The sequence below is a fragment of the Bufo bufo genome, chromosome 6 (assembly GCF_905171765.1).
Source record: "Bufo bufo chromosome 6, aBufBuf1.1, whole genome shotgun sequence".
NCBI lineage: Eukaryota > Metazoa > Chordata > Amphibia > Anura > Bufonidae > Bufo > Bufo bufo.
The window spans coordinates 159,241,803-159,254,525 of record NC_053394.1 but is presented as its reverse complement, the minus strand read 5'-3'; the positions used below and the strand labels follow the sequence as shown (position 1 = coordinate 159,254,525).

The 12,723-nt window shown below is 43.3% G+C and overlaps 1 protein-coding gene across 3 annotated transcripts in view; it reads right to left on the bottom strand.

Moving 5' to 3' along the window:
* TNKS1BP1 (tankyrase 1 binding protein 1) overlaps positions 1-12,723 on the bottom strand; it is an 88,204-nt gene that overhangs the window by 57,392 nt on the left and 18,089 nt on the right. For all 3 annotated transcript variants that reach the window (XM_040436841.1, XM_040436839.1, XM_040436840.1), the window contains exons 3-4: positions 11,442-11,871; positions 7,098-7,977 (exon numbers count right to left, since the gene is read on the bottom strand). In XM_040436841.1, the coding sequence (XP_040292775.1) occupies positions 7,098-7,977; positions 11,442-11,871 (1,310 nt within the window). The remainder of the gene's footprint in view (positions 1-7,097; positions 7,978-11,441; positions 11,872-12,723) is intronic.

The window sequence follows — 12,723 nt, the reverse complement described above, 5'->3', positions numbered from 1 at the left end:
TTGATAAGTGCAAGATAATGCACCTGGGGCGTAAAAACCCAAAAGCAGAATATAAAATCAGTGATACAGTCCTAACCTCAGTATCTGAGGAAAGGGATTTAGGGGTCATTATTTCAGAAGACTTAAAGGTAGGCAGACAATGTCATAGAGCAGCAGGAAATGCTAGCAGAATGCTTGGGTGTATAGGGAGAGGCATTACTAGTAGAAAGAGGGAGGTGCTCATGCCGCTCTACAGAGCACTAGTGAGACCTCATCTGGAGTATTGTGCGCAGTACTGGAGACCATATCTCCAGAAGGATATTGATACTTTGGAGAGAGTTCAGAGAAGAGCTACTAAACTGGTACATGGATTGCAGGATAAAACTTACCAGGAAAGATTAAAGGACCTTAACATGTATAGCTTGGAAGAAAGGCGAGGCAGAGGGGATATGATAGAAACTGCTAAATACATAAAGGGAATCAACAAGGTAAAAGAGGAGAGAATATTTAAAAGAAGAAAAACTGCTACAAGAGGACACAGTTTTAAATTAGAGGGGCAAAGGTTTAAAAATAATATCAGGAAGTATTACTTTTCTGAGAGAGTAGTGGATGCATGGAATAGCCTTCCTGCAGAAGTGGTAGCTGCAAATACAGTGAAGGAGTTTAAGCATGCATGGGATAGGCATAAGCAGGGGCGTAGCTATAGGGGGTGCAGAGGTAGCAGTCGCTACCGGGCCCAGGAGCCTGAGGGGGCCCCAAAGACCCTTGTGCCACATAAGAAGACACCAGTATTATAGAAAGTGCATGCTCATCAAGTTACACCTCTGGCTGGAGGGAAGGGGTTAGGTCAAGAATTTGGCATGGGGAGGGTTGCCGATTACATTTTTGCCTCAGGCAGCAGGAAGGCTATGTGCTTCCCTGCCCCTGGCCATAAAGCGCTGAGGGAAGGGGGCCCAGGATGAACTCTTGCACCAGGGCCCATGACCTTATAGCTACACCCCTGGGCATAAGGCCATCCTTCATATAAGATAGGGCCAGGGGCTATTCATAGTATTCAGTATATTGGGCAGACTAGATGGGCCAAACGGTTCTTATCTGCCGACACATTCTATGTTTCTATGTTTCTATCTGGTCTTCTCAGAGGTCAAGAGACATCTCGCATGGTACATTTTCTATTTTTGATAACCCCATTTTGTCCCCATGGAGCAATTCCCTTTTTATTTTTATCTTCCTCCAATTGATTTGGACCCTTGTCTTATTTGGAGACTGAGCCACTTTGCCTTTCACTGAAAAACCCTACTCCTTTGGCCTCATTTGTTTCCATTTTTTGCTGTTTTATCATAAAAAAAATGACCCACCTTTGTTGAATTACGTTTTTTTTGGCAATAATCATGTATATATAATTATTTCTTCAATTGCACATCTGTACTCCAGACAAAAAGGTGGTCATTTAGGTCCTCTTACATGTTACATATTATGTTACCCCATGTTCTCCTTGTACAATATGTTTCTACATACATAGCTGTAATGAATTATCACCTCAGCACGGCTCAACACACGTACACCCAGTCTCCATAAGGCATTCCTATGTAACAAAGTCACTGCAGTGCAAAGTTAATAAATGAACATAAGTCAGATAAGAATGCATGGAAAAATGATAAGTCCTTCAATATCACTGCTCCCCGTGGAGGCTAAAAATAATAAATTGGGAACAACTAACAAACGGACCTAATATGGAAATGCTAATCGCACCATATAGTCATGATGAACACTGTTGTGACCATAAAATATCTAGTGACTTCAAGCCATGTGATATAATGCAGTTGACAAGAGCAATAACTTGTAACAGGGCCTGTCGTGTGGCAGTTATAAGGGTATGGCTACATAACGATTTTGGGCATGACACATTTTGTGTGCCCGTGTCCCGCCCAAGTACCACAATGTAGCAGGGCTGCCATAGGAATGAATGGGGCGTCCACGACACACCAAAAATCCAGCACATTTCTAGGTGATCTGAGTAACAACAGCCACAGCGTCTAGAGCTGCGACATCTGCACATGATGTAATTGTAAATTACTCTGCAATTTCATTCTTCATGCAAATCCAAAGTGCCTGGAGCAGCTGAACTAGAACTGGTTTAATTTTCCTGTCTGCCACAAGGGGGCGCATGGGCGAATTATAATAAACAAGCTTTACGGACTACTTTCTTAAGAAACATTGTTTCACTACATTCCTATACTTTCTCCAGAACACAATTTCAATATATTCTATTGCTGAGACTACAAAATTAATGAAGAACAGTCCACATTCCCAGCGTTCAGTGGTGTGAACATGTACTACATGTCACCAGGAGAGAAAAACACGGAACAGGAGTGACAAGGAAGTGAGATTCAACTGACCTTGAAATCCACCCCCTCCAATGTCCCTCCTCTTTGTTGCTCATGTAACTAGAGATATAATAGCTTATATGTTGAGTGTACATGTAAGGGCTCGTGCACATGACCATAGGTGTTTTTGAGTTCTGCAAAACACGGTTACCGGCCGTATGCGTTCCACATTTTTCAGAACGGAGCGTCCTGCCCTCTATAGAACAGTCCTATACTTATCCGGAAAACGGACAAGAATAGGAAATGTTCTATTTTTTTATGGGTGCCATGGAATGGACATACCGTGTTCTGTCCGCATCTTTTACGGCCCTATTCAAGTGAATGAGTCTGCATCTGACACGTGTGCGTGAGACCTAAGGGTGAGTTTACATCACTTAGATTCCAGCACTAAGAGATACACACTTATAATGGGTCAAAGAATGATTAAACTAAGTCCAGCAGCAAAAATAACCCTTATAATTATATATAATTTATTAATAACCTTACATGATGACATACACAACTCGACTACTAAGGTGAATCTACTGCTGTCCAGGCTATTCGATATAGGGTGGGGAGACTGTCCCTAAGCTTACACCCTAACCTACACCTCTGCCCAGGGACGGCCCCTAATGGTGGGGACTCCCTGTCCTCGAACCTTGGCTACCACCTCCTAACGTGCCCTCGATTAGTGCCAACGGATACGGTGCTAGCCTGGTGGTAGATAACCGGGTAATCGTACAAACAAACAACGAAAGGATGACCTTTGTATACAACCCTATTGACACTATCGTGTCAAGAGGTACAAAGTGCATCAAAATAGTCTAAAAACACCCTAATATAACAATACGATAAATACAATTATTACTACAAGAAACCCCAACGCGTTTCCCCCACGGTGTGGGATCATCAGGGGGTAAATGAAAACGGATGTTACGATTAATATTGGAGATAACGGAGACCCATAAGATGATGTGAACTCCGTGAGATGGGTGTAAATCACCAATACTAATACCGGTGTCATTAAATACTCAATAGTTAATGATTGGACCAATAGTTGTTATTTAAGAGAGGAGGAGACCAATCTGGAACGGCGACCCCAGAGTGAGAGGATAGTTGGTTCCATGCGATCATGTGTTCAGGGAAAGCTTCTGTGAAAGAAAGAAATTTGTATACGCACATTTGTATTGATAAGCACAATTCGCATACAAAAAATAGCCACCACCAACGAACACCCTGATCAAGGAGATAACTCACTATATCTGGAAAAAGCCAGGTAACCAGTTGTGTGATATACAATGGCCAGTTATAGTGGCCACACAGGGTGACTATGATGGTGAAGTAGCTGTGAAAGAGGGAACATACACACTAGTATCAGTGGTATGTATATTCACTGTTCAAACAAAGGAGCCACCACCTCAAATATCCCTAAACTAATACATCAATACCTTATATTAGCTGTTCGATGGGCAGAGTCAAGTGGAGAGGTGAAGGGCAAATTGCCGCATTAGGTCCCCTGTATTTGCACAAAAAGGCATATTGAGTGCACGCACCCCCCCTCAAATGAGGCAGAGCTGTCCATATCATACTCACAGTCAATGGTTGCGGTGTCCGGTCCTCCATTTTGGTTCCTCCTCAGGTCCAATAGTCTGTTTGTCCTCCATTCCCCATTTAAATAACCCTCCTAACTCGCTCTGTCGCCCATAATGTGACGTCGCTTCCGTGAACGTCAGATGGTAAGTGGCGCTGATCGAAGGCATGCGTTCCAACATGGAACGCACGCAGAAGCACCAACTTCCGGTTTGTATATCCATTGCAGCCGATGCCGCATAGTGTTCGCTGGGTGCCGGAGCGTGGAACGCAGAACCACCCCTTCCGGTAGTTGGAACGCATCCCGCTTCCGGTGCACTGACAGCGGCACTCTGTCCAAAGCCTAGGAGATAGACTTCGGTTGTGCTGGACCTGTCTGACCAGAGGGGGCGATCTCACCCATTGAGAGCAATGTTAGGTCTGTTTGTATTTATCCAATAGGAATGTGCTAAAAAATCGTCAGACTATAAATAGTAAGGCCCAGACTGGAGGGAAAGATCAACGGAACGGGAATCATGGTAGAAGAGAAGCCGTCAAAGACACTTATACATGTTGCCCACTCAGATTAAGAGGGGGTCATACAAAATAACAATAAACCAGTTTCTGTTCATTGTTCACGATGATTAACAATTAAGGTGCTTCGCACACCTGGCCAAGTTAAAAGGACGTTCCATTACTAATAGCCTCGCAGCTGAAGGGAATGGGGGAGGGGGGGAAAGGGGGGAAGGAAGGGGAAGGGAAGGGTAAGGGGACAGGGACAACCGTCACACAGGGCAGGCGGCCAGATAAACGGATCAATAGAGAGCAAAGTAGGTGGAGGGAGGGTGGAGATGGAAAGATTGGTGAATAAGGAAGGAAGAGGGAGGTTTTATATCATGGGCCGAGATGGTCAAAGGAAACAGTAAAAGGTTAATCTCTCATTCAACCCACGGGGGGACTGGGACCGGAATCGGTGGATCCACCCGCTTTCCTTCTGTAGGATCCTCCTATCCCAGTCGCCGCCGCGGGGAGAAGGAGGTACCAGTTCCAACACTGTAAATTTGAGAGATCTAGGATCAACCCCATGGAATGCATTCACATGGGTGGCTACCAGTGTTGCATCCTTTTTGACTACATCATTAACGTGCTCCAGGATCCTCCGTCTCACTTCCCTCACTGTCTTCCCAACGTAGTCCATGGGACATGGACATTGACACAAGTATATGGCCCCTTTGGACTTACAGTTAATGAAGTCTCAGACAAGGAAAGTTTGCACCGTATCCGTTGGCACTAATCGAGGGCACGTTAGGAGGTGGTAGCCAAGGTTCAAGGACAGGGAGTCCCCACCATTAGGGGCCTTCCCTGGGCAGAGGTGTAGGTTAGGGTGTAAGCTTAGGGACAGTCTCCCCACCCTATATCGAATAGCCTGGACAGCGGTAGATTCACCTTAGTAGTCGAGTTGTCATTATGTAAGGTTATTAATAAATTATATATAATTATAAGGGTTATTTTTGCTGCTGGACTGAGTTTACATCACTCCATTATAGGAGCAGAATAACGAAAATAACGGAAATGCCAGATTCAGCACTAAACTGAGATGAACCGAGTTATATGAAAGATATAATAAAAACAAAAAGGAGACGGATGAACAGGGATGTAGGACAGCAAAGAAGGGAATAGGATATGAGGCGGCAATGGATATTTGCAATGAACGGTAGTGAAAGGTCTAGATGTGATGACTCAAAGGGAATAAGGCAGCTCCCCAAACCATGAAAATCAGTGACTTCAGTGAACTGCTGGAATGATAAGAGATAAGAAAGAAAGGCGGTTTATACAGTGCCGTTCCAGGTATATCCTGGGAGCACAGTGGGGGCGCCAGAGGGCCAGAGAGCCAGACACCGGTCTGCAGTATTCAATTATCGTCCAATGCCAGAGTGGTAAACAAAATTAACTCTTAATAGATTAGTAAGATAAAAGTGTACCAGGAAGTAAATAAAAAGTCTCTAAGTGACAAACAAATAGACAGTATAAAATTAGTAATTGTAGTATAAAATCATATATAAAGTCATCCTGCATCTTTTTTGTCTGGTCTTTTTGAGAGAAGCTGCAATCGAGGCCCTGAACAAAAAAATGGAGGCCTCCAAAAAAGATGTGAACAAACCCTAAGCAGTGTTCTTACATACAAGCAACACATTGGGGAGATTAACCAAAACTGGTGTAAAGGAAAACTGGGTTAGTTGCCCATAGCAACCAATCAGGTTCAACCTTTCATTTTGCAAAGGAGCTCTGAAAAATAAAATGTGGAATCTGATTGGTTGCTATGGGCAACTAACCCAGTTTTCCTTTACACCAGTTTTGTCTCTAGACCTGTAACTTAAAGTAATCATATCTGTAACTTACAACAAAATAACTGGACATTATATTGCAGATGGTGCCGGACTGTCAGACATCATTTTATAAGGTATCATCAGATTAAAAGAATATCACTATACGTTAAAAACATAAATGAAGTTTTATTAATCCCAGTCCCAAGCCTGAAGCTGCACTACTGAATGCCCCTTTTTTGTTTCTCTCAGGTACAGTATAACCAATGAAGACCATTTACAAAAATACCTGCATCCAAACTGTCCTAAATAGATACCTATGTATATACGTGAATATTGATGTGGATGGTGATTTCAGTCCGCACAATGGGGCACATTTACTAATACTGGCAGACAACCAGTGTAGCGTACGCCATATTGCTCAAGGGGGCACATACTGATTGAGCAATATGAATTCTCCGTTCCTTTGAATGCACACAGAGATACTGTATTACTATTGCACTGACCTATTTCAAAATTTAGTCAAGGTTTCCTTGCAAGGTGCTCCACATTACTTTCAATTGACTAGAAACAGAGGATCTTACTGTGGTTGACAATGTTGACAGATTCCTATTGGCAACTGTGAATGCAGCTTGAAAAAGAGGGTCCATATGTAGTGCTACACCCACAGCAGTCTAGGGGCCCTACTGAACCTTCATATGTCTCAAATTTCATAGTATGTTCCATCAGACACCATATTATAGAGGTATATTCTCCTACAGCCATTCTGGGGGAAAATATCTCCCCAATGTTTCCATGTGGAGCACCATGTAGTGGCACACATTGTGCTAACTGGTAGACATTTTATTTTGAATCTTACCTCCGCTATGCCATCTTCTCTATGCCATCTTCTCATATCTGCATTTCCATCCTCCTTGTGTCTAACTCTATATTCTTTGGTTTCTTGTACCTCTGATTCAGTATCGCCCAAAGACCTTTGCACTCCACCTTGGTCATCTGCTTTTGGCACATTAAACTGCACAGACAGCTTTTTTCGTTCTTTGGGTTTTGGGGGTACAATTGGCTGTGGCTGATCATGATGTTGTGATTCTTGCTTGTAAGCTATATTGGTGTGTTGTGTATATTTTTTGGGTATAACATCTCCAATGTTTTGAAGGTCGTGAGAATATACTTGTGCTTCTGGTTGTTGATTCTTGTCCCTGATTTCCAGGTGTCCTTTGTCTACATTTATGTCACTAGGCAGTACTATGTGACCAAGTTCTGACCTTACATCAGAAATCTTATTATTATAAACTATTGCATTTTTTACATTTTCATCCTCAGTTGGACTTTTTGGCACATGGAAGGATTCTCTTATAGGAACACTTAGAACTTTTTTCTCAGTTTTAGTGGATGCCACAATGATTTCTTCCTTATGGTCATAGTGGGAGACCTGTTTGCTATTTTCATAATGAAGATCAGATTGTAGGGCAACAGATAATGGTTTTTGAAGTTCAGACCTGTCAGAAGAGCAGAATTCTGAAGAAACCATCCTTTCATCCTCAGACACTATTGAGGGCAATTTTTCAGGACTGGCTACAGAGTCTTGGACATTGAAAGCCACTGCTTTTTCCTCGGGAATAATTCCAACATGACTTTCTGAATGTGAGACTGTACTCTCTTCGACTGTAGTTTGTCTTTTTTGTGAATCTGTATCTTTACTCACTGAGCTGGAACTAGTTTTCTGGGATGTAGTCTCGCTGACATAAGCCAAAATAAACAGAAGAATTAAGTACGAAGAAAGATAAAGAGAGAAAGAAGTATAAAGGAGAGGGCAGAAGAAAGGGTACACATTTGTCATAGCATTTATCAAACATGAAAATACGTTAAAGAGATTGTCCAAAATTAGAAAATTTGTCTGCTTTTTTTCAGGAACAGTGCACTTCAACTCCATTCACGTGAATAACCACAATACTAACACAGTCCATGTATGACAATGGCTCTGTTTCTGGACAAATGTCAACATTTTTTTTCTAATTCTAGATGACCCCTTTCATCCAGCTCTTGAATAGGCTCATGTAATGGTTTTGGGACCTTGGTTAAGCCCAATGTTATCCCATAACAATCACAATCCAATGCTGGGGCTGACCATGGGTAGACAAATGGAGCTCACTTCACTTTGTTGATGCTGCAAAATAATTAAATAATTTGGCTTCAGCAAATGGATACAAATAGACTTTTTTACAGTGGATTTTTATTTTTGTATCCTGTTGGTTTTCACAGAATTCACTAACTATTCTAATGTGTATGGGGTCATGACATTTTTTGTTTCTGGGAATATAAGTATCCATAGAAGTGTCCAGGGCCGGCTCTATCATAAGGCAGCCCAAGCGGCTGCTTGAGGGCGCAGGCAAACAATTAACTTGCTAACTTACACTTGCCCCGCTGAGCCTGTGTGCCACGCAGCCCGGCCGCCCCCCGGCCCTTACTGTCTCAGTAACAGAGTGAGCGGCATGCAGCTGACAGGCTGAGGCAGCAGCCGCAGCCACACAAAACACACACACTGTGAGCTACGAGACCCTGGTGTATTTAAATCTCATTTAGCATGTCTTTCAGAAAATTTTCTCCTGGGATTCGAACTCATGACCTTTCACATCAGAGGCAAGGCACTTACCCACACAGCTATGAGAGCTGTACAGCCAGTTACATAATAAAAAATAAATTAAAAAAAACAACTATAACACTTCTACTGTAGATAACTTTGATACCTAGTGTACATCCATACACATGACAGCTGCCCCAGCACACTGTGTATGGACGTAGCAGAGCTGGGTGTGTTGTGGCAGCTGTCATGTGTATGGATGTACACTAGGTATCAAAGTTATCTACAGTAGAAGTCTTATATTTTTTTTAAGTAACTGGTTATACAGCTCTCATAGCTGTGTGGGTAAGTGCCTTGCCTCTGATATGAAAGGTCGTGAGTTTGAATCCCAGGAGAAACTTTTCTGAAAGACATGCTAAATGAGATTTAAATACACCAGAGTCTCGTAGCTCACAGTGTGTGTGTTTTGTGTTGCTGCGGCTGCTGCCTCAGCCTGTCAGCTGCGTGCCGTCGCTCCGTGACTGAGACAGTGAGGGCCGGGGGTGGCCGGGCTGCGTGGCACACAGGCTCAGCGGGGCAAGTGTAAGTTAGCAAGTTAACTGGACACTTCTATGGATACTTATATTCCCAGAAACAAAAAATGTCATGACCTGCCTCTGATATAGAAGGTCATGGGTTCGAATCCCAGCATAAACTTTTCTGAAAGACAGGCTAAATAAGAACACGAGCACCAAATCTTCAACACTAGAGGCTGGTGGGAACACAGGCCGGAAGAGGCCTGCATCGCATCGCTGACATGGAGGTAAGTATAAAAAAAATTTTTTTTTTTTTTTAATACCGGACTGTTACTTTACTGCCACGGGGGAGGGGGGTAGTTTGGGCTATTGGTGCCATGATACTGGCAACATGAAGGGGGGAGGAGAGAGGCACTTGATACTGGCACATTAGGGGGCAGGGGGAGAGGATGGCACTATGATATTGGCACATGGGGGGGCAAGAAATGGACATGAATCATGAGGGGCAGAAATGTGAAATGATGGGGGGAGGCAAGAAATGGACATGAATCATGAGGGGCAGAAATGTGAAATGATGGGGGGAGGCAAGAAATGGACAGGAATCATGAGGGGCAGAAATGTGAAATGATGATGGGGGGGGCGCCAAAATGTAGATTCGCTTGTGTTGACAAAAATCCTTGGACTGGCCCTGGAAGTGTCTAACAACTGCTTATGCCCTACAAAAACAACGTACATACTTGGCCAACGTATGTGTTTGTGGGGTGCTGAGGGGTGGTCACTTTTAATGTTAACAGTGTCTTGACTGGAAATTATTTCATGTGGATGGTATCATCTAAGAGTTCAGTCTAATATCTTGACATATAGCTAATGACTAATTATAAGGCCTCCTGAAAAAAGGCAAGGAGAACCAACAGGAGAACAATTGAACCAACAGGAGAACAATTGGCCGGTGATGCTTTGTTATAGAAATCAGCACGGTCACAGCACTTGGACATCCAATTGGACATACGTTGCTCATGCTGCCAATATTTATACTGAGACAACCGCTCTAAGGCTGGGTTCACACGAGCGTGTCCGGATTAGTTCCGGATGCGTCCCGGTGTGTTGCGGCAAACCCGCGCGAGTAGGAATGCAATTGCAGTCAGTTTTGACTGCGATTGCGTTCCGATGTTCAGTTTTTATCGCGCGTGTGCAATGTGTTTTGCACGCGCGTGATAAAAAACCGACTGTGGTACCCAGACCCGAACTTCTTCACAGAAGTTCAGGTTTGGGTTCGGTCTTGTGTAGATGTTATTATTTTCCCTTATAACATGGTTATAAGGGAAAATAATAGCATTCCGAATACAGAATGCATAGTAGGTGATCAATTGAGGGTTAAAAAATAAAAAAAATTAACTCACCTTCTCCTCTTGTTCGCGTAGTTCTCCCGGTCTTCAGTTCTTTAAAAAGATGAACTATGGGCTAAAGGACCTTTGGTGACGTCAGATCACATGCTCCAATGACATGGTCCATCACCGCGGTGATGTACCATGTGATTGGAGCATGTGATCTGACGTCACCAAGGGTCCTTTAGCCCATAGTTCATCTTTTTAAAGAACTGAAGACCGGGAGAACTACGCGAACAAGAGGAGAAGGTGAGTTAATTTTTTTTATTTTTTAACCCTCAATTGATCACCTACTATGCATTCTGTATTCGGAATGCTATTATTTTCCCTTATAACCATGTTATAAGGGAAAATAATACAGTGTATAGACTGTCACCTAGCAACCGTGCGTGAAAATCGCACCGCATCCGCACTTTGCTGCGGATGCATGCGATTTTCACGCAACCCCATTCACTTCTATGGGGCCTGCGTTGCGTGAAAAACGCAGAATATAGAGCATGCTGCGATTTTCACGCAACGCATAAGTGATGCGTGAAAATCATCGCTCATCTGAACAGCCCCATTGAAATGAATGGGTCCAGATTCAGTGCGGGTGCAATGCGTTCACCTACCGCATTGCACCCGCGCGGAAATCTCGCCCGTGTGAACGCAGCCTAAGACATTGAAAATGTGATGAGAAGTTAAAAAACTGGAATTGAAAACAGTAATGAAAGAAATCTCACCTCTCATTGTGATCCCTTAATTGATTCAGTCTTTGCTCTCCCCATCCTCGAGTTGTTAAGATAAAAGGACTTTTTCCTTTCCATACTGGTCCACTCTGCAGAGGTCTCGAAGGAGCAGATAATGGCTTGGCTGCAATCTTGACTGGTAGATCTGTACTCCTGTTTTCCACTGGTGACAGTGGGTTATTCTCTTGATTTCCTTCTTCACCAACAGAGGATGACCATCTTTTTAATGAAGTCCGCCTAGTCCCATAGGGTTGCGGACCTGTGAGCTGGCTGATTTTGAGGGCAGATGGTATATCCAAAGTTGGAGAGCATGGGCTAGATGTTGGTGATAGCAAAGGACTTTTATTTTCGGACCCTGGGATTTCCTTAGGGCGTGGAGGCACCAGTGGTTTGGGTTTTACAGGCGGTTTCACATGTTTTACACCTAATTGGAAACAGGAGATATACATCAATAGATCATGTATTTAGCTACTGATTGCAAACTATGAGGTCACGTTTTGTAGTTGCCCTTTTCACTTATTGAAGCAATCATCATCAATGTACTGCTGAGCCACTCCCCCCACAATTGTTCCCACCCCTACCGTAACATTCAGAGTATCCTAAGTAAGGCCTCATGCACACAAACGTATTTTCTTTCTGTGTCCGTTTTTTTTTTTTTGCGGACCTTATACGGAAACAGTCATTTCAATGGGTCCGCAAAAAAAAAGTTAGTTACTCCGTGTGCATTCCGTTTCCGTATGTGCGAATTTCTGTTCCCCAAAAAAATAGAATGTGTCCTGTTATTGTCTGCCTTATGGACAAGGATAGGACTGTTCTATTAGGGGCCAGCTGTAGCTTTCAGGAAAATACGGAATGTACATGGACGTCGTTCGTATTTTTTGCGGATCCGTTTTTTGCGGACCGCAAAATACATAAGGTCATGTGCATGAGGCCTAACAGTGTCAGTAGGTCCCCTTAAAAGGGTTGTCCAAATTATTTGTATTGATGACCTATCATTTTGGTGCATTTTATGCAGTGATTGTGTGTAAGATGTCCTTGTGGTGCATGCGGTCCGCACCGGTATCCTCCATTGTACGCATTTTTTGCTGGGGATTGCTGTTGTCTGCGGACCGCATGCGGAGGAATAGCTCACCCGGTTATAGATGCGCTACAGTGTCTGGGTTTGAAGCATTTCCACCCGTTTAGGCCACTTTTTTCAGTGAGTTTTTGTCCTTGTGTATATGGAATGTGCCACTTTATTTTGTTGGTAACATTCTTTTGCACCTGGTGGCTTCTG